The 27,772-nt window shown below is 44.1% G+C and overlaps 1 protein-coding gene across 9 annotated transcripts in view; it reads right to left on the reverse strand.

Moving 5' to 3' along the window:
- Nucleotides 1-27,772, reverse strand: part of PECAM1 (platelet and endothelial cell adhesion molecule 1) — a 73,877-nt gene that overhangs the window by 25,849 nt on the left and 20,256 nt on the right. For all 9 annotated transcript variants that reach the window (XM_042967532.1, XM_042967534.1, XM_042967529.1 and 6 more), the window contains 9 exons: nt 21,652-21,945; nt 17,769-18,074; nt 12,576-12,851; nt 7,892-8,140; nt 5,835-6,110; nt 3,731-4,018; nt 2,903-3,010; nt 1,742-1,769; nt 913-989 (listed from right to left, as the gene is read on the reverse strand). In XM_042967532.1, the coding sequence (XP_042823466.1) occupies nt 913-989; nt 1,742-1,769; nt 2,903-3,010; nt 3,731-4,018; nt 5,835-6,110; nt 7,892-8,140; nt 12,576-12,851; nt 17,769-18,074; nt 21,652-21,945 (1,902 nt within the window). The remainder of the gene's footprint in view (nt 1-912; nt 990-1,741; nt 1,770-2,902; nt 3,011-3,730; nt 4,019-5,834; nt 6,111-7,891; nt 8,141-12,575; nt 12,852-17,768; nt 18,075-21,651; nt 21,946-27,772) is intronic.

Raw genomic sequence — 27,772 nt, forward strand, 5'->3', positions numbered from 1 at the left:
AGGTTAAGAGTTGCATGCTCTACGATTGAGCCAACCAGGCCGTTTTATTGACTTTTTAAAGGTTTGATTTGGTACTATAAGAATTGCTCAATTCTTAAAACATGTTTCTCAAGTATGCCCTGTAAAGGGCATATCCTACCTAAAATTCTCATTCTTGTGAAACACTTACACAATTAGAAAAGAACATGAGCATTCTATTCTCAGACCTGCTGATAAAGAAAACTGCCCCCAACGTGGTCTGGGACAGGATGTCTTGCGTGATGTATTTATACCACCCCTCTGGGAAGTGGCTGGCACCCTTCTTCAAAGGCTTGAGCAATTTTCTCCTAGACTTAATGGGATTAAGAACTCCAGGGATTGGCTCCCCACCCTACTGAGTTTACTTTCAAGCTTTCACTCAGCCTCTAAGTATGCATTCCTTTATTGTAACATTTTTTTTTTAATGCCTCCACTACCAGAGAAATACTTTAATTAATTGTGGCAAAGTTTGAAAGGAAACTGTCTTGTGCTTGTAATAAACAATTTCATCCGAGAAGATGTTTTACCAGTGCCCAATTTGGTAACTGGTCTCTTCTCTAACAAAAGGATAATGATTATACTTGGGCACTGTTCAAAGTTTTGGAAGATAACCCAGGATGGGTATCCACGGCATTACAATTATTCTCCACATTCCCTGGGATGTTTAGAAGGTGGTAAAATTAGGATAAAATGTTCTGCCTGTCTTCCGAAGTTATTGGTTTATTTATCAACTCACCCTTCCATGACTGATTGGATTAAGTGCCCCTGCTTGAGGACAGGGCTTCCCTTCCAACTTGAACCCCATTACCTACATATTCTGCTTCTAAGACCAGTAGGGGAGTGTGTAGCCAGCTGGGGAAAACGCTTAGCAACTAGGGGAAACCAAGACTGTACCGTAATGTCTGTTGGCTTCGGTATCGGGATCTGACAACATCTTCTCATTGCTGGAGTTCAGAAGTGGCGCTGCTGGCCTTAAAATGAAATTTAAAAAGTAAAGAATAGATGACTTTTTTTTGGCTCTAACTTCAAACTAATAAAATAACCAAGGAAAGATCGTGAGAAAACCAGGAAGAGTTTTCTTTTTCTTTTCTTCTTTAAAGAGTTTTCTGCAGTTACAAAAACTTTACCCTCTCCTGTGGAAAGCTAACATTGTTTTCAGCTCTAAGATTATTTGACAAAAACTTTTTGCCGTTAAAAGAAATGTCAGGGCCAAGGGAACCTGAACTGCAGGCAGCCTTTATCAGGCGAATCCCACCCCTCTGAGTTCTTCAGCCTGTGCTACTGTTTTTCTCCAGAACCATCAGAGCTATCATTTCCATACTTTTGGATTTGAGGTTTCAAAAACAGTAAAATGATTACAACCATTTTTTTTTTTAGGCCAACTCTATTTTACCAAGAAAGTAAATTCTAAAAATTCCCTCTACCATCAGTATAATTTCATAAGGAAAAGGGGATTTGACAGGTAAGAGTGTCGGAAGGACATGGCCTCAGAATAAGGCCATTCTTTCCCAGGGAAGGGCGATTGGCAATCTTCCACGGAGACAAACACACACGCATGCACACACGTACACACACACACACACGCACGCACACCTCCACTACGCACACCTAAGACCTTATTTTTCTGAGTTTCCCAAGAAAAAATTCCTGATGACCAGAATTTCCCTACAGTTTCCACATGTCTACAGAGCCACCCACGTCTCTTCCAAATACGCATACTGACCTGGCCATCTCCACTGGCGTCTGCTTGGCTTTAAAAGAGAAAGAGAAAATCCAAAGTCAGTATAAAATATCCATGTCCATACCAGATAGGAAAACTCATCTTGGCCATATTTGACTTTCTTGAAGGCTGAATACCCATAAAAAGAGAAAAGAAAGCCAAATCTCTTCCTGCCTTTAAAAGGAAAGAAAATAAACACATAAACAAAGTAGGTCTTTTCTTGCTCTTATACTGAGAGATTTCACATCATTTCCTTCAGGAATCTGACATTTTGACTGTTTTAGCCAGGAGCGATTTTCCTTAGTGGAATGTGATCGAGATGAAGATAATGATAAAGGAACCAGATAAGCCAGATATACAGGCAATTATCGCTTTGATTCAAGAAGATTTCAGAAAGTAAAAGTGACGTCAATCCTTCTGCTTTTAATTCCAAGCCGGCCTGAGACCAAGCCCAGGGTCAACCTTAGGAAGGGGTTGGTTCTGGAGCCTGTCTTCCCAGAAGGGTGGCAACTTTCTTGCTCCAGAAAAAGCCCAGGGCCCCACCTCATCCATCTGCCCCACCCATCCCAGGTAGTAGCCTTACTCCACAAACATTTTTGCGAAATTTACTGGGACTGTGCCCTTTTCCTTGAGTTCAGGCTAGCTGACTCTGATTTCTGAGGGTCAGTGGGTGATCCTGGCTTCCCTTCCGTGCATGGTTAACCTCAAGCACAGGGTAGAAATCATGGCACAAGTGGCAGATTAATTGGGAGGCATTCAGTGTGTGTGTGTTGGGGGGGAGGGGGGGGCGTGTCTCCATGTCTCCATAGCACTCACAACCCACTCTACCAACTGCAGGACTAGGTGTGGCCAAATCCACAGAAACAGCTTCTTCTGATCACATGTAGATGCAATCTTCCAGATTCATCTTTTCTGGGTTGTCCAACTAGAAGAACCATTGCGTTCACGTGTGCCTAGCTAAATCCAAGGGGCAATAAAAGCTTTGTAGCTCAAATCTTTGGTTATCAAGGTGACCCCCCCCCCCCCCAAGGAGAAAAACAATTGTCTCCTCAGTTCCCGCTGGGGCAGAGTACCAGCTGTCCATGAAGCTGAAGCATTTCACATCCATGGCCAGTTTCCTGGCCAGGGCGACCTGCCAGAATGCAGTGAAAGAATTGTACTTACCCTTGGCTTTCTTCAGAAAACAGCATCTGGCTCCAAGTATCAAGGTGGCAATTATCACTCCGATGACAACCACGGCAATAAGTCCTTTCTTCCATGGGGCAAGAAAGACTGGAAATGAAGAAAGAAACACACACGCACACACACACACACACGTGCACGCACACACACACACGCACACACACGCACACACAGGTTTTTGCTCTGTCAGCAAGAAATAATATCAAATTTAAGCAACAAATAAGACTGAATTTTATAGTCCTTGTATCCAGCATCTTACATGAGCATCTACCTCCAAAGGACTCTTGTGTTCATAGCTGGTGCAGAAATGTTGTTTTTTGTTTTTTGGGTTGTTTTTTTTTTTTTTTTTTTGGTTTGTTTTTTGCTACAGCTATGGTCTTAAAGGACCATTGGACTGAAGTAGATTACTTTTTGGGGGTCTATTCATCCCTTCTCCTTCACTGGGAAGCCACCTCTACCCACATTGGTGGGTTCCTGAAACTATGTCCCTTCTGCATGACCCAATCCTCTTGGCCACAGGTGGTCCATGGGTGGACATTTGACCCAAGACAGGCCAGTTGATATCTCTCTACCAAGAATTTGGAGTTACGATTATATGAGAAATTTCTAATTTTTATAATAACCAATTCCTCTTCTATATTTAATTTGGGTGCATGTCTGTCACTTGCAATAAAAGAACCTTGAGAACATTGGTCTCTCAACCCTCAGTGAAATGAGCTAAACAGCCACCCATTTCCTCTTACAAGGGGTGAGACTTTGGCTTTGCTCTTGGAAACCACACTATATCTCACTGTTGAGACCCTGACTCACCTCTGACTGTCAGTATGTTGCTTTGGGGATTGCTTTTAACAAGGTTGGCTCTGTTGAAGGCTGTGCAGTAATATTGTCCCTCATGTTCCTTGCTAGCCTTCTCCTTGTGCCACATGGCGTAGGTATCATTTGAGATGATCTGGTAGAAGGGACTGCCCTCCTTCTCTCTGTAAAACCTGTAGGTGATGGGACCAGAGGCATCATTCACGGAGCACCGAAGCACAACCTCCTTCCCAGACTCCACCTCTTCATTCAGCAGGATAGTGAGCTTGACCTCATCCACGGGGGCTGAAAGGCAGAGAAAGGGACAGCACTGAGAACAGGGGGGCCACAGAGAATGAACATGACACAGCACTGCCCATGGCTGTCCTGCTGCTGCACTGTGACCAAGACTGGGATCCTTTTACTCAGTTCATTCCCACCACCCTCCCTGCCCCATCAATCCCACATTCTTCAGAGCCTCTCCTCCCCCTTAGCCCATAAGGGCAGCAACTGATGCCTCCTGTCCCCACGTGTTTTTTAAACACAAGATGCTATGGACACGTCCCCTCACTCCACACTTAGCCTGAAGATATGATTAACCTCTGTGTCCTGTTGATTTTTATTCTGTGTGAGTGTGTATGAGAGAGAGAGAGAGAGAGAGAGAGAGAGAGAGAGAGAGAGAGAGAGAGAGAGATTTCACTCCCTGTGCATACAAAGATGCATGGCATTTCCAGATCTTATGAACGAATAATCTTGATCCACCACCTTTAGTTATTCTTGGTTTTCTCCTTTTCCTTTTATAGATGTTCTAAACCAATCATTCTCACTTCCTCGTTTTCCCACATTCTCGCTACTCCTGACATCTGACTTTCAGTCCTCTGCTTCGGAAACTGCCCTCTATCTCTGGTTTTGAAGAAACCCCAAAGGTCACCAATCCCCTGACTATCCCATCCCTGAGTCTCCAGCAGATTAAATCCAGCCTTTCATAGGCTCCCATCTAACCTTCCCACCTGTGGCCTCAACTGCTACCCAGCTTCTTCTGGGGCTTTGATGATGTCTCACTGCCCAGATTCTCTTACCTTCCCACCTGTCACTCCCTCTTTTTTCACTAGTTTTTCTTCCTTTTGCTCCTTAAATATGGACTTTCTGCAAAATTCAGTCCTCAGCTTTCCATCTCCATTCTCCTTTCTGGTGATTTCGCGCACATTATAGCTTCTGTTTGTGCATTTAACACGTAAACATGTGGCATTTAATGCCTAAATATATAGCTCTAGTCCAATTACTCCCCTGAATTCCAGGTCTGGATTTTGACCTGGGCATTTCCACCTGGAAGTCCTGCCGGCCTCTCATTCCCAGCAGATCCAAGCAGAACTTGATGTCCTCCCCTATATCTTTTCCATGTTTAATTACTGAAATTTTGATCCTCAATTGTCTTCCCAAGTAGACCTTCCTATCGGTATGAGAATTGACTGGTCAGCACACTGGAATCTGACCATGAATCACCTCCCTGAAGAGTACAGTACGTCACTAGACCACGGAGCTGCTGCTCCCACAAAAAGGGAGGACCAGGCCCCTGATGGGAGGGTGGGGTTCCACCACAAGGGCAGATCCCAGAGGGTGCAGCCTGATTCGACAGCATCTCTCCTGATAAAGTACAAAGGGGTGGTGGCAAGCCAGCTTCAGGAGCCACGCTGCCTGGCCTTAATTCCCAGCCCCATTGCCCACCAGCTGTTTGTCCTAAGCCTTAGTTGTCTCATCATAAAACAAGGATAATGTGATCATGGGCCTTTCATGGCTACTGTAAGTATTAATGAGGATAGTTTACTACAACACTTCACACAGGGTTGGGCACATAGTCGGGGTCAGTAAATGTTAGCCACTAATGCTGACCCAGTTTAAACCAACAGTTTCACTTGGCATTCTGCATTAGCTTTTTCTTTTCTTTTCCTTCTTCTTCTTCTTCTTCTTCTTCTTCTTCTTCTTCTTCTTCTTATGTTTATTTATTTTTAAAAGAGCATGAGGGGGGAGGAGCAGAAAAAGAAAGACAGAGGATCTGAAGTGGGCTCTGCGTTGACAGCACACAGACCAATGCGGGGCTTGAACTCAAGATCATGCAACTTACCTATCACCTTGACCCGCAGAACTTCACTGATCATTTCAGTATGGGAATGACAATTGTCTGCGATACATTGGTATTCTACATCTTTTGTTGGCTTGTCTTTGAATACCGCAGGCTCATTGGAGTCCATGTTACAACTCTCCAAAATGCTATTTGCTTTCACAAGGTGATAGCTAATAGGTGCGGTTCCATTTACAGACTGGCAACTGACTGCTATGGTCTGTCCTTTTATCACCTCAGGGCCGGAGTCATAAAAAATCCTGGGCTTGGAGAGCATTTCTAGAACGAAAGAGAGAGAGAGACAACCTGAATGACGACTGAAAGCAGAAACAAAACATCCAGCCTAAAGAGGGTCCTTCTCCAAACTCTAACATTACTATAATTTATTTTATTTTATTTAAGTTTATTTATTTATTTGAGAGAGACAGCATGAGCAGGGGAGGGGCAGAGAGAGAGGGAGACAGGGGATCTGAAGTGGGTTCTGTGCGGACAGCAGACAACCAATGTGAAGCTCGAACTCATGAACCTTGAGATCATGACCTGAGCCAAAGTCGGATGCTCAACCAACTGAGCCACCTAGGCGCCCCCCTAGGCGCATTTACTATAATTTTAAATGTCTACCTGCCTTATCTACCTTTATAGGACTCCTTTAAGATTGGCAAGTGATGTGTGTGTGTGTGTGTGTGTGTGTGTGTGTGTGTGTGTGTGAGATGAGGACGGAGGGGGGAAATGAATGCTATCAATAAAAAAGGATGACACAAGTTCAAGAAAAACATGACATACCCCTAAATACGTTTTTATAGGGGCACCTGGGTGGCTCAGTCGGTTAAGCAGCCAACTTCAGCTCAGGTCATGATCTCACGGTCTGTGAGTTCGAGCCCCGTGCCGGGCTCTGTGCTGACAGCTCAGAGCCTGGAGCCTGTTTCAGATTCTGTGTCTCCCTCTCTCTCTGACCCTCCCCCATTCATGCTCTGTCTCTCTCTGTCTCAAAAATAAAATATAAAAAAATAAATAAATACGTTTTTATATTTCCATGCATCTCACATGCACACACATCCATATGTTGTGGCAGTTATATTGAGAAAAGATATAAGGAAATGCATTAAAAATATAACAAGTACCAAACAGATTTTATTTGAAAACAAATCCTCAGTGCCTCAGCCTCTCCCGATCATAAACTGCACGCCCCAAGAAGCAAGAATTCTACTAGGTCCTTATTTAGAAGTTCACTTATTTATAAAGCTTATAAAACGAAATGACCTCCTTCCAAGAACAACAGAGAAAATGAAAATGTAATGGCCCACATTTGTCTCTTGCATTATTTCCTTTGGATTTCCATGATGAGAGAGTTGACAATAGACTACAATCCTTGTTGAGTTGAGACTAAAATCTTGGCTGGCTAAAACCACAACCACAGGGTAAACTGAAGGACAATGACTGAATAACAACAGAGCCTGTGACAGCTTGACCAGAGCTCTCCATTCACTTAGACCCTTCTACTCAGAGGGTGGTCTAGGACCCAGCATCCCCAAGGCTCTATCTAGTTAGAGATGTGGAATCTGGCTCCAACCGGAACTGTGTTCTAACTGGGTTTTGCATGCACAGTCACTCTGAGAAGCACGGCTGTAGGTGGTTCTGGTACCTATGTTCGGCCCACCAGGAGTCCCAGCCCTGCTGGTCAGCCAGGATATGGATCAGGATATGGAATTGAGATCCTAAAATTTAGTGTTGAGTAAGCAGTGTTTCCTCCCTGACCTTTTAGAGGGTGCCTGTTCCAGCAGCCAGAATCTTGCCAACTCAGCCCCATCAACAGCATGCAGCCACAATAAAGCCATGAACTTGATTTTTGCCAACATTTTCTTTGTACCGCCTCTTTCCTGTCCTCCAAGAAGGAATACACACTTGTTTGGTCTCTTGATATCACTGCTTCCTCTTACCTCCAAGTTGTTACCCTGTCTCAGTCTGATCTGCCTTCAGACTGGAGAGGGTGGCAGCTGGTGATAAATTGCCTTTCTCTCATTCCACCCCAAGACTCTCTGAGCCAGCGAGGATGTACTCACCACACACAGTTATCTGGACTGCATTGCTTTTCTTGACCACCTTGCCAATGCCTGCATTGCAGGTGTATGTCCCTCTGTCCCTCTCTGAGGCTATCTTGGTGAAATTTTGAGACAGTGACACAATCGTGTTTTCCTTCTGGATGGTAAAGTTGGCTGGAGGTGCTCCTGGAATGGAGCACCACAGGTTCAGGCTTTCACCGTGATCCAGGCGGGTGGTGGAAGATTCCAGCTTCGGCTTAGAAAACAGCTCTGGAAGACCAGTGAGTGGAAGGAGGTGAGACGTTTCCGGGCACCACTCCCGCAGCCCCCTTACAGACAGACCCTTGACCCAGCTGCTTTTGTCAGAGCGAATCCCCAAACTTGCTGCAGAAATTTCTCTTTAGCTTCTCATGAAACCCAATAATCACACAATTCAAGAGTTGGGGTTCATTCTTTGCCTGGGATTGCAATGGCAGGTTTTCTACCCTTGTTAATCCAATTTATTTCATAAAAATGAATTAGAAAAGTTTTTCACTGTGTAATGCAGCAGTGATGATTCATGCATTCACCCAGGTATTCATTCACTCATATGCTTTATTTCATAAGTATTTAGTACACACTTTCTCTGTACTGGGTACCTTGCTTAGCATCAGAGATAGCTGTGAAAAAAAAAAGTCCCTGACTTCCAAGTGCTTACGTTTAGTGGGTGATTCAGACATGGTTATCTGCAGGAGAGCCCATGGAGGGGATAGCTGAACCTAGGCTCGGGGAATCAGGAAAGGACTCTTACAGGAACTATCCAGGCAAACAGGGAGTGTTCTAAGCAGAGAGAAGAGCCAATGCAAGTCCTGGCAGGAAGTTGGAGCACCTGAAAGTCCTGGAACTTAGTGGGAGTAGAAGCGGCCAGAGGAAGACCTATAGATCTTGAAGGACCTTGAGAACCATCTAAACAAGTGTGAATTGTATCCTGGGGCAATGGGAACCATGGAGAGTTTGGCTTGGGGGAATGACATCAGATGTGTGTTATAGGGAGATTCTGGAGGGAGAATGGATGGGGCTGAGAGCCTGGACTGGGAGCAAGAAGGATGAAGTGCCGGCTTGATGCAGAGAGCATGAGGTTGGGGAGAAGTGGCAGCTGGTCACCATCCCTCCAGCACTTCCCACAGAGAAGATAACACCCGAGGTTGCGTACTTTGTAAGCTGTAACATTCTATGCCACTTTAAGGAGTCACTAGCACCATAGTTGAGGTTGGATGTCAATAGCAATAAAGACAGAAGTTGACTTTTAAGAAGTCTTGTCATCTTATTTGAATATTCCCTGAAATACATCAAGATTTCATAGTCATGGACTATGTTTTTAATTTCAGCTACTGGAAAATTACTAATTAACTACTTAACCACTGTGCAGTGGTCCTTCATGTAAGCAAATGCACACTGGCTTCAAGATTATTCCCTGTGATGCAGAAGGACGAAGTCAGTAATTTTTGAAACTATCTTCATATTGAGAGAGGAACTGAGACCCAAAGTCCCTCTTTGGAAAGCTTCTTGGGCTAGAGGCTTGAGAGTGCAGCCAGGAGTCAGGGAATCAAATTCTACATTTGGTTCTAAATTTACCTGCCATACAGGTTTTTGGGAGGTACAAATCAACACTGTCATTGTCATTGATGTTAAGTAGCTATCTATAGGAGTTATTTCCATCAAAATCAATCCCCAATGCCTTCCTAGTTTCCTCAGAAGGGGATAAAATAAAACTTCAAGTAAGGTGGTAGTCCAATAATTAATCTATGTTTTATTAAGACACATTCCATCCTTCCTTCCACATAAGCATTGACTTATCTGTTTTCCTAGCACCATCAAAAGCTCTAGTTTAGGAATGGGAAAAAGAAACCAAAGAAACTGACATACTAAAAGCCTTTACAATCCCAGTGGGCAGATACCAAAAAATGTGAAAAAAATCACTTAGCAAAAAAATTCCAAAGCAATGACTCACTATTTAAAAATATGTAAACGAAAATGTGAAAAATAGAAACCATCTTTCAGAAGTAGGTGCAAGATGGTCTGTAGGAATGAAATGTAAGGAAATAATAGTCCATTTGTAAATGGTCCATTTGCAGGTAATGTAACAGACCAGCAGGACCATCACGTAGACTAATAAGAATTAGTCTTTTATTCACTTGTTGAATGAACACTTACTGAGCTCCTCCAACGTGCCAGTCTCTGTGCTAAGTGTCAATGATGTAAGGTGAATTGAGGCACAGATCTGGTCCTTCAAGAGCTTACCCAAAGTGGTGATGGCAGACTCTAGACCTTTGTAGTGACTGCTGACATAAAGATGGAAACCGAGTGTGATAGGAACTAAGGTGTGACCATGGAACTGTCCTGGGGAACCCCCGAGGGAGATCTGGGGTTTGGTCTTTAAGGACAACAGGAGTTTTTCAGTGGCTGAGGGGAAAGAGTGGCCCAGGGAGAGTGGGAGGGACATTGGGAAGGGGATGGGGTCAAAGTGAAGGATCATGACCATTCAGGGTTGAAGCTCATGAACAGTGATGTCAAATAGGGGTCATATTAGGAGGGCTTCTCCTATAGCTGGTTGAAGAATGAACTGGAACAGAGATACTCCAGGAAACCCCTGCAATAGGTAATCCTGGTGTGAGGGCCAGTGTTAGGGTGTGATTACCGAGACAAGAAGACAGAACAGAGCTGAAAGACCTACAACACCTGGTGACAGAACAGGTCTGAAAAGGTAGACAGTGGGGGATGAAGGTGTCTTTTCTATCCAAAGACAAATGACTAATTCAATGACTTCTATTTTCATAAATCTATTGTGAGCTGCTAACATCACTCAATAGAGCCATTGACAGTGAAGGTTGATGGCAACAGGGGCATGGATCACGAGATGCATCAGTGGGCCTGGAGAGCTTTCCAAAGGCCTGGTGGAACTTGAACATGAGGGTACTTGCCTGCCAGCCCTGGTGTAGCTCAGTTAGCTCTGGGTGGAAAGGGCAGAGCTCAGGATCACAGAGCACTCAGGCTAAAAGGACAGAAAGGGCAGGCTGTGTGTAACACTCTGTTATCTTGGGCCAGGGAGACTGATCTACTGAATGGCTTGTATACCCCACCCGATACAGACTTCTGGGGGTAGGTGATCACCTACAACAGTAGTATCCTAGGGTCCAATGATGCTTTATGCTTTCCCAAAGTAGCCTGGCCCGAGGGGTAAAGATGCTGCTCTGGCTGATGCAACCGTCAGTTGGTCCGCCACATGGTCCCTGTTGCTCTCACAGTAGTATGTCCATCCCTTTGTTGTACTTGCTCATTGCATTGCATTCAAATAGTCTATTTATGCCTGTGAGTTTGTCAGGAGCAAAGCCTGACCTTAGGCAGCTGTCTATCCCCAATAAGTTGCCCAGCATGCGGATGGTACTCAATGTATGTTGAATTGAAAACTTTTCTCTAATGAGATAATACATGTCTGATCGGCGAAAAATATCATGTACCATCAAGATATTTATCATTATCAATAATAAACTAAATTATTAGTACACACTATAGACCAGTGGGATCCAACACATATGCCAATCACCCAGTTGGGTAGTTTCCTATGATACTGTGGACTGTCCCTGTGACTACACTCAGTGCTTTACACGTAGAAGGCTTTCAGTAAATGAAGAAATGAATGAATACCTTCACATGGCAACCACGAAGTGCTGACTCTCTCTGCCCTCTGAAACACAGTCGTCCAATGTTCATTCATTCATCCAATAAATATGTATTTAAGTCCTACTATGTGCCAGGCTCTATTCTAGGTGTTAAGGACATAGCACTGGATAAAATGGGTAACGTTCCTAGTCTCATAGGCTTGCATTCCAGTGCCTGGATACATACAATAAACAGGAAGAGATAGAATATATTTTTTTGGTAATAGGTGCTATGGAGAGAAGTAAAGCCAGGAAAGGGGGAAAGGAGTCCAATAGAACTTTTAAGTGCATGGGTTTGGAAGTCAAATGGGCCTGGGGTGACTCTTGTTCTGCCACTTGGTAACCCTATAATCGCTGGGTGAGTTACCTAACATCTCAGCCTCAATTTCCACACCCATAAAACCAGAATCATGATCCCTATCTCACAGCATTGTTATGAGCGTGAAATGCAAATGTATGTAAACCAGTCATAGAGTTTTCAACAAAAGGGAATTGTTGCTATTGTTCTTGAATTTGCTAATGCTTTCTCACTCCTGACCCAGTCCTAGGACCTGGGTCTGGGATCTAGCATAGTGCCTGGCACAGAGGAAAGATAAATATAATAGCAGACACACTGGCTAACATTCACACAGAGTGCTTATTCTGTATGAGGCTGTTTATAGCAGAGTCATGTCATTTCATCACGGAGACAGTCCTACAGGTGAGTGCTGTCATTATCCCCATCTCATAGAGCTGTGCCAAGGAGAAGCTGAGTAATTCACCTAAGGTCACTGAAGTAGTGGGTGGCAGTGTTGGGATTTGATGTCAGAACTTGCACCCTCAACCACCACAGCTAACTGCTTACTGACTCTGCATTGAGTTTTCCCCTTGAGCACCACGCCCCCACCTGAGTACATTCATTCAGACAAGCAGGAGCAGAAATATCCGCTCTCATTGGCCATTCTGGATTCCAGCACAGTGGCTGCTTGAGCCTACCATATTCACACATCCTCCAGCAGCAGCCCTACCTGTTATGTTGACCACGATGCTGCTGACCTTGGATATCCGGCTGGCTTCCACTTTGCACGTGTAGTTGCCATTATGCTCCACCATGGCCATCACTGAGTAGGTGGCCTCATTGCCATGCGTCTTGTGTGCTACAATCGCCTTGTCCTTCTGGATTATGATTTCTGGAAATGACTGCACCAGGTGTGTCACTTGAATGGTGCACTTAATGTTGAGCTGATCTCCTTCTGTGATCACTCCCTTGGGGCTGATGTGGAATCTGGGATTAGAGAAGGATTCTACAAGAAGAGGACAAGCTGGTTGGACTCAGGTTCAAAGCTGAGTGAGCGGAAGAGGCATTTACATCCTCCCCTTTTGTGATCTTTTTTGTTGCCAACACTATTCTTCCTTATTAATTAAACAAATTCAATCTTTTCCCTTAAAAACCTTCTCCTAAGTTGCTCTGATGCTTCTCACTCATTCTTGCAACTTCAGCCTTCTTAGCTGCAATCTCCCTTGACCTTCCCAAAGCCAAAACCACCTTCTCTAGATCTCATCTGCAGAATCCTCTTCAAATGACCTCAAAAATCTTCAGAGCATTGGAAACAGACTCTTGCCCCTGTCCACTAAAGATTTTCTAGGCTCTTCTCACATAGTTTCATGGAACCATGGCATTTCAGCACAAATATTCCATAGTTTTCTAAAGTGACAATGATGTAAACTGTGCCACTTCATGGAAATGCATATTTAAATAACGATATGCACCTCCCCCCCCCAAAACTGATTTCTGGTCTATTCTATTTTTTTTTTAATGCTGGCTGTGACTGACTAAATTGATTGCATGACTCATGCAGCTTGAAAAACACTGTTTTAATAAAATATTGGTCAGATACCAGGGTGTGGGATCATCAGGAGACGGTAAGAGAAGTAGGGATCAGCCTTTGCTTCCACAAACAAATAAAAAAATTGCAGACCATTAGAGTACACACACAGATTGCCAACTATGCAAAATGAAGCCAAAAGTGAATTTAGAGTGATATACTTTCATTCACTTGTCTTTTTAAAAAAATTTTTTTAAATGTTTATTTATTTTGAGAGAGAGAGCACAAGCAGGGCAAGGGCAGAGAGAGGGAGACACAGAATCCGAGGCAGGCTCCAGGCTCTGAACTGTCAGCACAGAGCCTGATGCAGGGCTCGAACCCACAAACAGCAAGATCATGACCTGAGCCAAAGTCGGACGCTTAACTGACTGAGCCACTCAGGTGCTCCTAATTTGCTAGCTTTTTACTGCAGAGTCATTTAACTTCACAATAAATAGCTATCGTTAAAAAAAAATAGTCTGCCGTCGTGGGAATGAAAGGAAACAAAAGCAAAAAAATGAACTATTGGGACCTTATCAAGATAAAAACCTTCTGCACAATGAAGGAAATAATCAACAAAACTAAAAGGCAGCCTACAGAATTGGAGAAGATATTTGCAAATGACATATCTGATAAAGCGTAAATATCCAAAATTTGTAAGGAATTTATCTAACTCAACACCGAAATAACAAACAATCCAGTTAAGAAATGGGCAGAAGAGGGGCGCCTGGGTGGCGCAGTCGGTTAAGCGTCCGACTTCAGCCAGGTCACGATCTCGCGGTCCGTGAGTTCGAGCCCCGCGTCAGGCTCTGGGCTGATGGCTGGGAGCCTGGAGCCTGTTTCCGATTCTGTGTCTCCCTCTCTCTCTGCCCCTCCTCCATTCATGCTCTGTCTCTCTCTGTCCCAAAAATAAAAAAAACAAAAACAAAACAAAAAAAAAACGTTGAAAAAAAAAAAGAAATGGGCAGAAGACATGAACAGACGTTGTCCAAAGAAGACATCCAGATGGCTAACAGACACATGAAAAAATGCTCAATATCACTCATCATCAGGGAAATACATATCAAAACCACAATGAGATACCACCTCACACCTACCAGAATGGCTAAAATTAACAACACAGGCAAGAGATGTTGGCGAGGATGTGGAGAAAGGGGAACCCTCTTGTACTGTTGGTGGGAATGCAAACTGGTACAGCCACTCTGGAGAACAGTATGGAGTTTCCTCAAAAAATTAAAAATAGAACCATCCTATGATCCAGCAATTGTACTACTACGTATTTTACCCAAAGGATACAAAAAGTTTTGAAGGATGACATGCACCCCAATGCTTATAGCAGCATTATCAACAATAGCCAAACTATGAAGAGAGCCCAAATGTCCATCGACGATGAATGGATAAACAAGATGTGGCATATAGGGGCACCTGGGTGGCTCAGTTGGTTAAGCGTCTGACTCTTGATTTCTGCTCAGGTCATGATCTCACAGTTAGTGGGATCAAGCCCCATAATGGGCTCTGAGCTGACAGTGCAGAGCCTGCTTGAGATTCTTTCTCTCCCTGTCTCTCTCCCCCTCTCCTGCTCACGCACACATACACTCTCTCTCTCTCTCTCTCAAAATAAATAAATGTTAAAGAAAAAAAGATGTGGCATACACACACACACACACACACACACACACACACACAAATGGAATATTACTCAGCCATCAAAAAGAATGAAATCTTGCTGTTTGCAATTACATGGCTGGAGCTAAAGAGTATTATGCTAAGCGAAATAGTCAGAGAAAGACAAATACCATATGATTTCACTCCTATGTAGAATTTAAGAAACAAAACAGATGAACATATGGGAAGGAAAAAAAGAGGGGAGGGGAAGCAAATCTTAAGAGACTCTTAACAATAGAGAAGAGATATGGGAGAGGGGGATGGGCTACATGGGTGATGTGTACTAAGGAGGGCACTTGTGATGAGCACTGGGCGTTGTATGTACGTGATGAACTGCTGAATTCTACTCCTGAAACCAATATTGCACTGGATGTTAACTAACTAGAATTTAAATGAAAATTAAAAAAAAAAATAGGCTACTTCCCTGAATGGAAGTTAAAAAACAAGAAAGGGCATCTTTTAGGATACTCAACAAATGTCCTCTGGAGAAGGGTAATCATCACTAAAGGTTTTTTTTTTTCTTACATCCTAATTAACTCCAGATGCACCAGAAATCTAAACGCAGAAAAAAAAAACAAGCAAACAGTTAAACTACAGGAACAGTAAAAGCAAACATACATGCATTTTTTCCTTTCATTATCTTTAATAAGCTTTAGGTGTGAATCATGAAACTGAGATGCCAAAAAAGAAAAAGATGGACAAATTTGATTCAATAAGGATGAAATGCTTCTGCCTGAAAACTGAGCATAAAAGAAAGACAGATGACAAACTCAGGGAAATATTTGCATAGTACTTGACAAAGAGCTAATGCCTTTAATTTATAAAGGGCTCAAACAAATCAATCAGAAACAGTAAAAATGGGCCAAGTGTATATAAACAGGCAGTTTATGGGGGAAATGTAATAAGTCAATAAACACCAAGAACATACTTGACCTCAGTAAAGACCAAAGAAATATAAATCACAAGAACAATGATATATCACTGTGTCTCAGATCGTCATAAACAAGAAAATGTTGATAATGCTACGTAAGAGTAAGAATGTGGGAAAATAAACAGTAGCATCAGTTTTGATGGAAATGTTCAACCATTTTGAGGAGTGCTTTGGCAATATATATCAATATTTAAAATGCACAAAACATTTGAATCAACAATTTGACTGCCAGTAATCAACCTTATAAATAATAATGAAAAAAATACTCACAGAAGTATACAAACTATAAGTCTGTATGTTGCAGGATTGTTTTAGTAGCAAAAAACTGGGTTGGCAGGGAGTAAGGGGGACAGTGTGCCTGGGTGGCTCAGTCAGTTGAGCGTCCGCCTCTTGATTCTGGCTGAGGTCATGATCCCAGGGTTGTGGGATCAAGCCCCACATCAGGCTCCACACTGAGTTTGGGATTCTCTCTCTCTCTCTCCCTCTCTCCCTCTGCCCCTCTCCTCCCTCACACAGGTGCTCTCTCACCCTCCCTCTTAAAAAAAAAAAAAAAAAAGAGGGAGCAAAAAAGCTGGGAAAATACCTAAAAGTCTATATTAGAAAAATGAGGTAAATTAGGTAAATGAGGTAATCCTATAATAGGATTCCGAGATGCCACTAAAAGGATGTAGATCTATATTTCTTGATATGGACAAAGGTCTATGACATACCGTTAAGTTAAGGAAAAGTTACAAAACAGTGATGTTTGACAGGTCACACTTTTTGTAAAAACAAAGAAAAACAAAAATTTTGTGTGTGCATGAACATAACAGTAGAGCAAGTCTAGGACAACACAAGTGATTCTCTAAGTATTGGTGCTATGAATGATTGTCACCTGATACTTTATACCGTGCCATATATTCGGGAAATTTAACCCACACCACGTATTATAATCAGAAAAATATGATATATACATAATATCATATGTATACATATATACACACACAACGGGTGGGAATGAAATGAGGTACCAAAAGCAGAAGGGTATCCATGACAAACTTTGGGGCTCCTATAGAAAAGACTCGAGGCTACTGCGCTAGAATATGCCTTCCCTTGGCTCTCCCCTGCTCACGAGTCCTCGTGCCATCCTACAGGCTGCCTGTGCTGGAGCTCTTTTCATCCTGGACACGCACGCCCGGGCCTCCCTCTGCTATTTCCTTTCTCTCTGAAGAGCATTCCTCAGGCCACCCCATCTGCTTCTTATTTGTCCAACATCTTGGTGATGGAGGGTGGGTAGAAGAGGGGAGTCCTTCCTCAAATGTGGGAGGCGAAGGCTGGGGATAGGGACCCCCTTCCCTCCCAAACCCCTCCAGACTCCACCTCCTGGTGTCTGACCCATATTGGCTTGAAGCCGTGTTTTCCAAACTGCAAATCACACAATGCATCATTTCCCTGAGTCAAGGTCAGTGTTTTAGAAAAACAAAATAGAATAGAATAGAAAATAGCAAAATGCTCCATACATTAAGGATTAGTTGTGAAACTTTTGCTTGGGAAATTTTGCACACACACACACACACACACACACACACACACACACACACACAATTTTTTGAACTATATCGCAGTCAAAAAGTTTGAAAAGCATGGCTTGTAAGTGGTTAAGAACAGTCTTGAAAACAGCAGCCCAGTCAGAAGGCCCCAGCCCCTTCCCAATTTCTGGGCTTTCTCCCCATCCCAACCAGCAAACCAGAGAGTGATGAAAAGGAGAGTAGGACTCTGACCCGTCACGGTGACCAGTTCACTCCTGATGGCTTTAGAGATCTCCACATTGGTCCCAGAAAAGATCCTGGCTTGACATTGGAAAAGTATGACGTGGTCCTGTTCCTCCACTGTGAATTCCATCACCATAAAATTCTGGTTCTGAGAAACTTTTTCTCTTTTTTGCTTGAAACCTTTTGCATCTAGCTTGAGTTTTTCAATTGTGAAGTATATTGGGGGATTTTCCTCTGGGACAGAACAATTGACCGTCACGACCCCGCCTTCTATTGCCTCTTTCTTGTCCAGTGTCACTCTGGGATCGGACACTCCTTTGGGGAAAGAGAAAGTCCATTAGTATCAGTTTGATCTAGTGATTCAAGCCCACCTCGGCTGCACCACTGTGATCGACCCATCTGAGAGTCTTCGCTTTTGTTCCCAGAACCCCAGGGCTACCTACCAGGTGATTACTGAGCAAGTATGTTCCCAGAGCTATACCAGCTACTTTGAAAAATATAAAATATGTTTCAGATGTGGTTGGTGCTTTCAAAGTTTACAATCCCACTGGGGAGACAAGTCTTGCCAACTGATACAATTAAAACAGCCATATCTATAGGCATTACTGTGGTTGGTGCTATAATTTATTGACTGCCAACCACAACCTAGGTTAGACTTTTTATCCATGACCCCATGTAATTCTCATAACAAATCTCCAGGGTGGACATGAAAGATAAAAGTATGCCTATTTTGAAGAAGGTGAAGCTCAGTGAGGTCCAAGTTTCATCCAAAAGCTCCTTGCCAGCAAGTTGCAGAACTGAGATTCGATTCCAGGTCTGTCTAACTCCAAAGCCAGGAGTTGGGATGGGAGGTGGGAGAGAGGAAGGACATGTCGCCTCCTGGTTCACAAAGTGAAGCTGAAAATAATTAACCATTAGAATGTGTGGTAGAGATAATGAGTGATGAAGCAGTCAGGAAAAAAGGAGGCCCTCTTTGCCTGAGGGATCAGAGAAGATTCTAGAAGGGAATAGTGCCTGAGAGTAATCTTGGAGGAAGGGTGTTATTTGTTGTTTGGACAGATGAGGTGGGGGCTATTTGTTATTTGGACAGATGAAATGGGGGCTAAGAACAGATGAGGTTGGGGGCTAAAGACAGTGATTTCAGGGTGCATGTGCACAGGGACTGCTTGTGTCAAGGAATACGATGGACTTTTTGGGAGGGCCATCTAGAACAAAGAAAGGCGGGCGGGGAGAGGTACAGTAGGTGGTGAGCCAGGGTCAGATGAGGGGGAGCTAGGATGGTCTAGCTGAGACTAGATGTCTTGTCCAGGCTCCGTGGTCTGGTGGTCATGAGGTCCACCTCAAGAGTCAGACAGACTAGCTGGTATCCTAAACCTTGCCCACTTCACCTAGTTGCTTATGACTCTTCTGAATCTTTGTTTCAACGCACCCAGTTCGGACATCATGGGCTGTCCTCTTGGGAAGGTGACCTATACTGTGTTCATACCACTATTTCCACCTGTGGTGGCAGCTGTTTACAAAGGTGTTCCCCTGCTTCACACGGATCTCCCCAAGGGAAGGGATCACATCTTACTCATTGTTGGTTCCTCAGCCTAGCCCAGAGTGGGACTCAATACATGTTGAGTGAATGAATGAATGAATGAATGGCCTCTGGTCTACCTCAAAGACCTGAATAATAATTAAGAGTTAGAGAGGCCAGCTTTGGAGTCAACGAGATCTTGGTTCTAACCAGCTTGGCCTCTGAGGAACTTCAAGGCATGAACATGCCATTCAACCTCTCTGGGCCTGTGTCTGCACCTGGAAAGGGTCACATTTAGCTCTCAGCGCTATTGCAGGGCTTAAATGACGTGTGTGAAGCACTTACAACCGTTTACCCCATGAGGGTCTGATAGGTGACAGTTCTTATCATTGGAAGTAACAATAGAGTGAATGACTATTCTGATGACAAAAGCGAGCACACAAAATGCAGAAACGACCGTTATGGCAGTCGCTGTCAAGGAAGCACAGGGTTCAATTCACTAACAATCCATTAAACCATCCAAGTTTTAAGAAAAATCACCCTAAGTTTCTAAAGCCTGCCAGCACATTTCTTTTCAACAGACATTGCCCAAATTCAGCCTGTCAATCTTTCCTTATCACTAAAGTCAGTGCTGGGAGCTGTTGGCCAGGCAAGGCCCTGTCCTCAGTGGAAACGAGAAGGGCTGGTCTGCATCCCTGTGGCTGTTGCCCCTGGCGACTCTGAGGGATGTCTAGCCAGCCATGTCCCTGACTGTCCAAAGGACACCCATGGGGGAATTGGCCTGGGGGAGGGTGATGTCATAGTCTCCCAAGTAAGCCTAAAGGCCTGACCAAAAATGTGGCCAGAGATTGTATGCTCATGAAAGGAAAATGCCCCGAACACTTACCTGCTGGTTCTTCCTGCTTCCTATATGCTGAAAGGGTTATCCCTTTCTAAGGATGGCCCAGCTGAACCCCTCACACAGGATGGGCATTCATTCATTCATTCATTCATTCATTCAATACTTGGTTACTAAGCGCACTTCGATGCTATCACATTTAATCCTCAAAACAAAACAACCTTCAAGGGTACGTGTTGCTACCTAGTGATCTCTATTTTAAAGACAGGAAATGAAGACTCCAAAGGTTGGGGTATTTCACTGAAGAGCCACTCTATGGGGATACTCTGCTCTTTCTCGGCCTCTGCTCTTCCATTCATGTGACATTTCCATTTCTCTGCCCTTGCTCCGTTTCACCATCAAGCAAACTCCTCCATGATCTTCTGTATCTGGACTCAAAGTCCCTTCCTCCAGGAAGCCATCCCTAACTTCTCTAGGAAGAATTGTTGCCTCTCATCTTTGTGCTCCCAAGGCACTCAGATCATACGACCATTAGACCGTAATTATTTTTTTAATGTCTCTCTTCCCCACCAGACAGTGACCGCCACCAGAGCTGGACTCGACGCATTTTCATGTCTTGCACCTGGTTTTTGTTCCTGACTTGCAGCCTTGGGAAATGCTTCTTGAGGGAGCAAAGCAATGAGTGACTGGATGGAATCCTATATCTCAGAACCCAAATTTCCCATGATTTCCCTCCCGCTTCTGCATTTCTATCCATTTCTACTTCCCCTTTTTCATCTGCCTAATTTATTCCACAATCATTTACTGAGTGCCTACTATAAGCCAGATTCTTTGTTTGAAATACAAAAACGGACCGAACACCATCTCTTTCCTTGGGAATCTCACAGTAGAGCAGACAGGTGTGAGAGAAACATTTGCAATTGAGTGAAACAGTAATTGCCATTTGGGGGGAACTTAATTATGTGTTGGAAATTATACTAAGCACTTTATCTAGAAGGTATCTTTTAATCCTTGCAATCACTCCCTGAGCTGGGTATTATTATTATCTTCATTTCACTGATGAGAATTTTAAAGTTTACAGAGGCTAAGGGACTTGCCCAGACTGGACTCCAGGCAGAACGACTGCAGAATCCAATGTGAACACTCGGCCTGTGGCCTTTATACAAATGCCACGGAATGTCCAGATTGCATAAGAGCTGTAAGGACCGGGACCCTGGAGGGAGATTGGTTTTGCTTGGGAAAGTGTCAGAGAAGAGATGATTGAGTTGAGTCTTGAAGGAGGGAGAAGGTGAAGAAGGGTATTCCCAGGAGAGGGAATATAGTGTACGCAAAGGCAAGGAGGTAAGAAACAGCCCGGCGTATTGGGAGCATGTCTAATGCCTACATTTGCAGGTTAGGAAAATGCCAGGCAGAGAAGTGACAAGGGTGACGGATGGGCAGGTAGGTCCAGTGTTAGCCTCCATTCAATTTCTATTCCTGCTACCGCGTGCACTATGCTGCATCCACTTGAGCTACGTTCAAAAGCAGGGACTCACCTTTCACCCACACCTGGTACTCCGATGTGGTTTTCTCCTTGTTGTTCAGAATCACGGTGCATTTATATGTCCCTGCATCATAGACCCGGGCTTGGGGAATAAAATAACTCTCCGTGTTCTTCATGGAGGAGACGTTGTGAAATAGCACATCATCCTTATAGAACAGCACCCAGTGCTGAGGCTTGACATGGGAGGTGGTGCTGATGTCCACGACGCACTGCAGGGTCAGGTTCTCCCCATTTTGCACCTCCAGTCCTGGCAGGATATTCATGTGGATGTAGTTGATGGTGAAGGCTACATGCCAAGGGAAGGAGAGCAGACACACCCGTTATCTCAGAAACATCATCCTGGTGACCTTTACACCACATCAGATTGCAGTAGATTGGTATTCTCACATCCTCTGCAGTGTAGTGTCCGGGGATCCCAGTGCCTACAGGGACCAGACAGTCAAGGATGGTATGTGATAGCCGTGGAGGCTATCTATCTAGCATCAGGACTTGGGGTTAAGAGCTACTGTGTCTCCCATGCTTTGTTAGCCTCCTTTCGCATCAATGTCCATGAAGTATGAATAAAACAATCCTGAGATTATAAACATTTTATGTACATTTCTGAGCGGATAGTGCAGTCAAATGTTTCAAAATCCCCAAGGGCAGATGATATGACGTCTATGTGAAAAACCCCAAAGAGCCTAAAGATAGATCATTTGAAATAATGCAGGTTTAGAAAAGTGGATGGGGAAAAAAAAAAAAAAAGGTGGATATAACTAATATTTAAAAAATCAGGATAGTGGGGGCACCTGGCTGGCTCAGTTGGTAGAACATGTGACTCTTGATCTCAAGGTTGTGAGTTCAAGCCCCACGATGGGCGTGAAGCCTACTTAAGATTAAAAAAAAAAAAAATCAGGGTAGTGGTCACTTCTGAAGGGAAGAGGAGGGTAGGATTAGGAATACACGGGGTGATATAGTATTGGTGATGTTCTAATTTTCAGGTTAGGTGGTGGGGTCACGTGAATTCATTATGTTATTAAAAGCATGCATATATAAATAAAACAAAAGGTAATTGTGCACAGATCAAAGATGAGAGTATGTTATGAGCCAGGGATTATAATCAATCCAATTCTGTGTACTTGAGGCCCAAAAAAGAAAATGTATTTTCTGTACGAAGAAAAGATACAAGATAGGGGCACCTGGGTAGCTCAGCTAGTTAAATGCCCAACTCTTGATTTGGGGTCATGATCTCACAGTTCATGAGTTTAAGCCCCTCATCGGGCTCTGTGTTGACAGCATGGAGCCTGCTTGGGATTCTCTATCTCCACGCCCCCCCGCCCTTTTTTTGCCCCTACCTGTTCTCTCTCTCTCTCAAAAATAAATAACATTAAAACAAAAAAAGAAAAAGATACAGTGTAAAGTCTCATTCCCATTCTTGTCCTGCCCACCCAGTTCCCACCTCCCCTTGCAGAAATAACCACTGAATTTAGTTTCTTCCAGATGGTCTGTACACATCTATAAGCAAATACAAAGATAAAGTCTTACGTACTCTTTCCTGATCTTTTACTTAAGAGGTAGGTCTTCATATATCGAGTTTGGCACCCTACCTAAAGTTTATGTGGCCCATGAGGGCTTTAGGGGCCAGAAATAGTGTGGGGCTGTAGACACCAGGTGTTATTCAAGCAAAACAGGGTCCGGTGGCTTAGGTAAGGCTCCTAAAGATCAATCCTTAGCAGATACTTTGATAATAAAAATATTCATGGGCCATGATGAATGTATATTTATTGAGTCTCCTTTCATATCCCCAATCTCCTTATCCTTGGACAGAGGAAGGTCTCAGAAATCTGCATGCTTGGACCACTTTGCTACGGTCCCTCGTTTACTAGTATTAATGGAATGAAGCTTTGGCCCTCTACCAAGGGACGCTGTTAGTAGGGAATGAACTGCATCCTCCCACACACAACATTCATATATTCAAAACCTAACCCCTAGTACCTCAGAATGTGACTGTGCTTGAACATCAGGCCTTTAAAGGTGATTAAATTAAAATGGGCCCTAATCCAACCTGCCTGGTGTCCTTATAAGGAATTTGGACAAAGAGAGACCACGGACATGTGCACAGAGGGATGACCATATGAAGGCGGCCATCTGTGAGCCAAGGAGAGAGGCCTCAGAAGAAACCAAAGCTGCTGACATTTTAGTCTTGGACTTCTAGCCTCCAGAACTGTGAGAAAATTAATTTCTGTTGTTGAAGATAGCCAGTCTGTGGTATTTCGTTGTGGTAGAGCTAGGAAACTGATAGATGCTGGTAAGAAATTGTCTTATGGAACCCGATATTGTCTAGTCTAGGATGCCAAAGGGATGTTGTCCAGGATTTCACATAGTGTTTCAGCTACACCAGGAAAAGCTGTGTTTATTCATTTCTATCTTGTAAATTCCAACATTTTTCTTTTTTTTTTTTTTAAATGTTTATTTATTTTTGAGAGAAAGAGAGTATAAGCTGGGGGGGGGGGGGTCAGAGAGAGAGGGAGACACAGAATCTGAAGCAGGCTCCAGGCTCTGAGCTGTCAGCACAGAGCCCGATGTGAGGATCAAACTCACAAACCGCGCGATCATGACTTGAGTCAAAGTCAGATGCTTACCTGACTGAGCCACCCAGGCGCCCCCACAAAATTTTTCTAATGGATCTTGTTTTCCTTTTGGCTTTGACTGCTAAGAAGCATTAACCCAAAATTTCACCTCTGCTTCTAGCAAACTTTGGGATGAATTTCTGTGTGTTTAAAGACTCATAGTTTCTTTGGCCTGCCTTTATTTACCTTTCACTCTGATTTCCTCATTTATGTTCTCCTCATGAACAACAGCACATAATTTTTATAAGTGGTCCCAAATCATTTTTCAAATAAGAAAATGGATAGCTAGCTAGCTAGCTAGCTAGCTGACCAGAGAGACTGGCAAAAATTGTCTTTCTTTCTCTCTCTTTTATTAAAAGTCAAGTCTTTCTGAACAGTTTTAGACTTTGTGTCTAATATGTCTCAGGTTTTAAAAGGAATACAACCGTCCACACCTGTCCCTTTCTTCTGAGCAATTAATTTAACAAAAAACAGCATCTGATCAGTCCATGAAATGAAACGAGGTGATTGTTTAAAATGCAAGTTGTTTCTCGCAGCATTAATCTTTAGAACTCCCTTTTTTGTCTTTGCTATTCCTTACCAGCTCCTGGTCTGAGGAGGCTGCTGGGTGAGCTCTCAGAACAGAAGTTTCCCATCCATTAATATGGTCCCCTCCAGGTAGGGACAGGCCATCTCACTACTCCTTCATCACCTCCTCCTCATTTTAAGCCATGCTGTTTAGTACAGTGATTCTAACAGGAGAAGAAGGTACGTGCAGAGCCGCACTGCCTGGGCCAAATCCCACCTCTGGTCACAAACTGTGTGGCTTTTGGCAAATTCCTGAGCTTCTCTGAGCCTCAGTTTGCTTATCCACACAATGGACATAATAATAGTAAGTGTAAATGGGAGCCCAAGGTTAAGTACTGGGAACACAGTTCCTAGCACAGATGAATGCTTGAGAAATGTTAGCTAGGTTTCTGTCTGCCAGTCACAGATATAAAACCCAACTTGAGTCTTGAGGTCTCTGAAACTCGATATCCACTCCTTTGGCTAATGAATTTTTTCAAAAGAAAACCATTTCTTGATTTCCCAGGTTAATTACAGTGGCTTCTTCAGACTCCCAGGGTAGTCGTCCCTGCCGTGTTAGGCTACTTCGTGTCATCAGCCTACTGTGTCATCAGTACACACCCGTGGCTGGCCATGCCCTAGACTGGGACACAGACCTGGGCGGATACAGGAAGAAAGCAAGTCAGGCATGTCTGGTCCAAACCCCTGTCTCCACAGCCATTATCTGAGTGCTCTTGGGAGTTACTTAACCCCTCTCAGCTACCACTTCTCCTCCTATAAAGTGGGAACATTAGTACCTGCCTTCCCTCCTATTTCTGTCTTGAGTAATGACTGAACCAAGATGGCTGAGGGCCCTGAAGGGACAGAGTGTGTATTGCCCAATGCCTGGCCCTGGCTGACATTCTCTTCCCTCTTCCTTGGCACTCAGCAGACATTTAAGGGGGCTTCTCTGTGCCAGGCACCGCATCTAATAGTGGGGGGTTCAGGGAAGAGTGAGATCGGCACAGTTTTTGCCCCCCTGGAGCTCACCGTCTGCATTCCCGGTTCTTCTCTACTCGGGAACCTCCGGCCTCAGCACCATCCCTGCGTGGGTCTCCTACTGACCGGGCCTCATTCATTTCCATCTTACAGGGGCCCCAAAGCAAACTTGGCTAAAGCATCAGGTCACGATCTCGCGGTTTGTGGGTTCGAGCCCCGCCTCAGGTTCTGCGCCGACAGCTCAGAGCCTGGAGCCTGCTTCGGATTCTGTGTCTCCCTCTCCCTCTACCCCTCCCCTACTTGTGCTCGGTCTCTCTCTACCAAAAATAAATAAAATGTAAAAAAAAAAAAAAAAAAAAGAAAGGACAGCAGGATGGAAGAAGGAAAAGCATTTTACAAAATTGATCAATATGTTTATTGTAGATTTATGAAACCCAGCTCTGTGACAAAACACAAAACCTCACTGACATGATGTAACAAAAGCAGCACAGAGTTTCGACACCACCACCGCCACCACAACCCTTGTGGAAGCCAGCCTTCAAGTTGCCGCCCATTGAGCCTTGCCCTCTGCTATTCACACCTGCATTTTTTGAAATGTTGATTTATCTTTGAGAGAGAGAGACAGAGCGCGAGTGCAGAAGGGGCAGAGAGAGAAGGACACACAGAATCTGAAGCAGGCTCCAGGCCCCGAGCTGTCAGCATAGAGCCCCACACAAGACTCGAGCCCACGAACTATGAGATCATGACCTGAGCCGAAGTCCGATGCTCAACTGACCGAGTTGCCCAGGCGCCCCTCACACGTGCATTTTATCCCTTCCCACATCATACCAGGGTTACTCTTGTGACCCCAAAATATTGACATGCTTGTTCGCTCCTTCTGAGTTTAGGTTATAAAAGACTTTGCAACTTTTGTCTTGAGCACTCTTTCCTTTTTGGGGGATCACTCACTCTGTGCAAAATCAGCTGCTCCCTGAGCATCCCGATAGAGAGGCCCACAGCCACATGAGTGAGCTTAAAAGCAAATCCCCTGGCCTTAAAGAAGCCCTCAGATCATTGTAATACTGAATAGCATTTTATGGGCAATCTCCTGACAGACCCTGAGCCAGAGCTCCCCAGATTCCTGACCCTCAGAAGGTGTGAGATAATAAATTGTTATCTTTTAAGTTTATTTATTTTTGAGAGAGAGAGAGAGAGAGTGCACACATGTGTGCTCATGCAAGCCGGGGAGGGGCAGAAAGAGAGGGAGAGAGAGAATCCCAAGCAGGTTCTGCACTGACAGAGCATGAACGCATGAACCGTGAGGTCATGATCTGAGCAGAAATCAAGAGTCGACTTAACTGACTGAGCCACCCAGGTGCCCCATAAATCATTATCTCAAGCCACTAAATTCCGGGGTAATTTGTTAAGCAGTAGTACACCACTCAACTAATCTTTAAAAATCTCTACCTGATTATTAAGATAATACTGAAAACATTGTCCTCTTTGTGAATAAACTGTCCAGGAAGAGCCAAGCTGGATTACCATGTATAGGTCTCACTATTTACGCAACAGAGTGAGTGTTCACATCTGGGCTCCCTGGGCCTCCTGAGGCTCATGGGTAGGTGGTAGGGGACCCACGAACCACCTTCGAGTAGATGCAAGTGTGCATTTGTTCTAGAGAAAAGGATCCACGGCTTTCTTTACCGAACCATTGTGATGAAAGATTGGGGTTAGGCAGCAGCCTAAATAGGTCAGATCTTTTCAACCTGGACAGATGAAGGCTGATGGAGGGGGATCCCTGGTAACAAGGTCACCACAGCCCAGATAAGGGACCATCATGCCAAATGCCCAGACCCTGAAAGAAGGGGCTGCTTCCTTGTACCTCGAGCTCCCCGTGAGCGGATGCTCATGTTTCTTGGGAAGATGAGGCATCATGACTCAGCCAGTGTCTTGGCCAACCTGGAAATGACTCAGAAATGGGGGGAGGAAAGGTGCCCCCCC

The sequence above is a fragment of the Panthera tigris genome, chromosome E1 (genome assembly GCF_018350195.1).
Source record: "Panthera tigris isolate Pti1 chromosome E1, P.tigris_Pti1_mat1.1, whole genome shotgun sequence".
In the NCBI taxonomy this organism is placed as follows: Eukaryota; Metazoa; Chordata; class Mammalia; order Carnivora; family Felidae; genus Panthera; species Panthera tigris.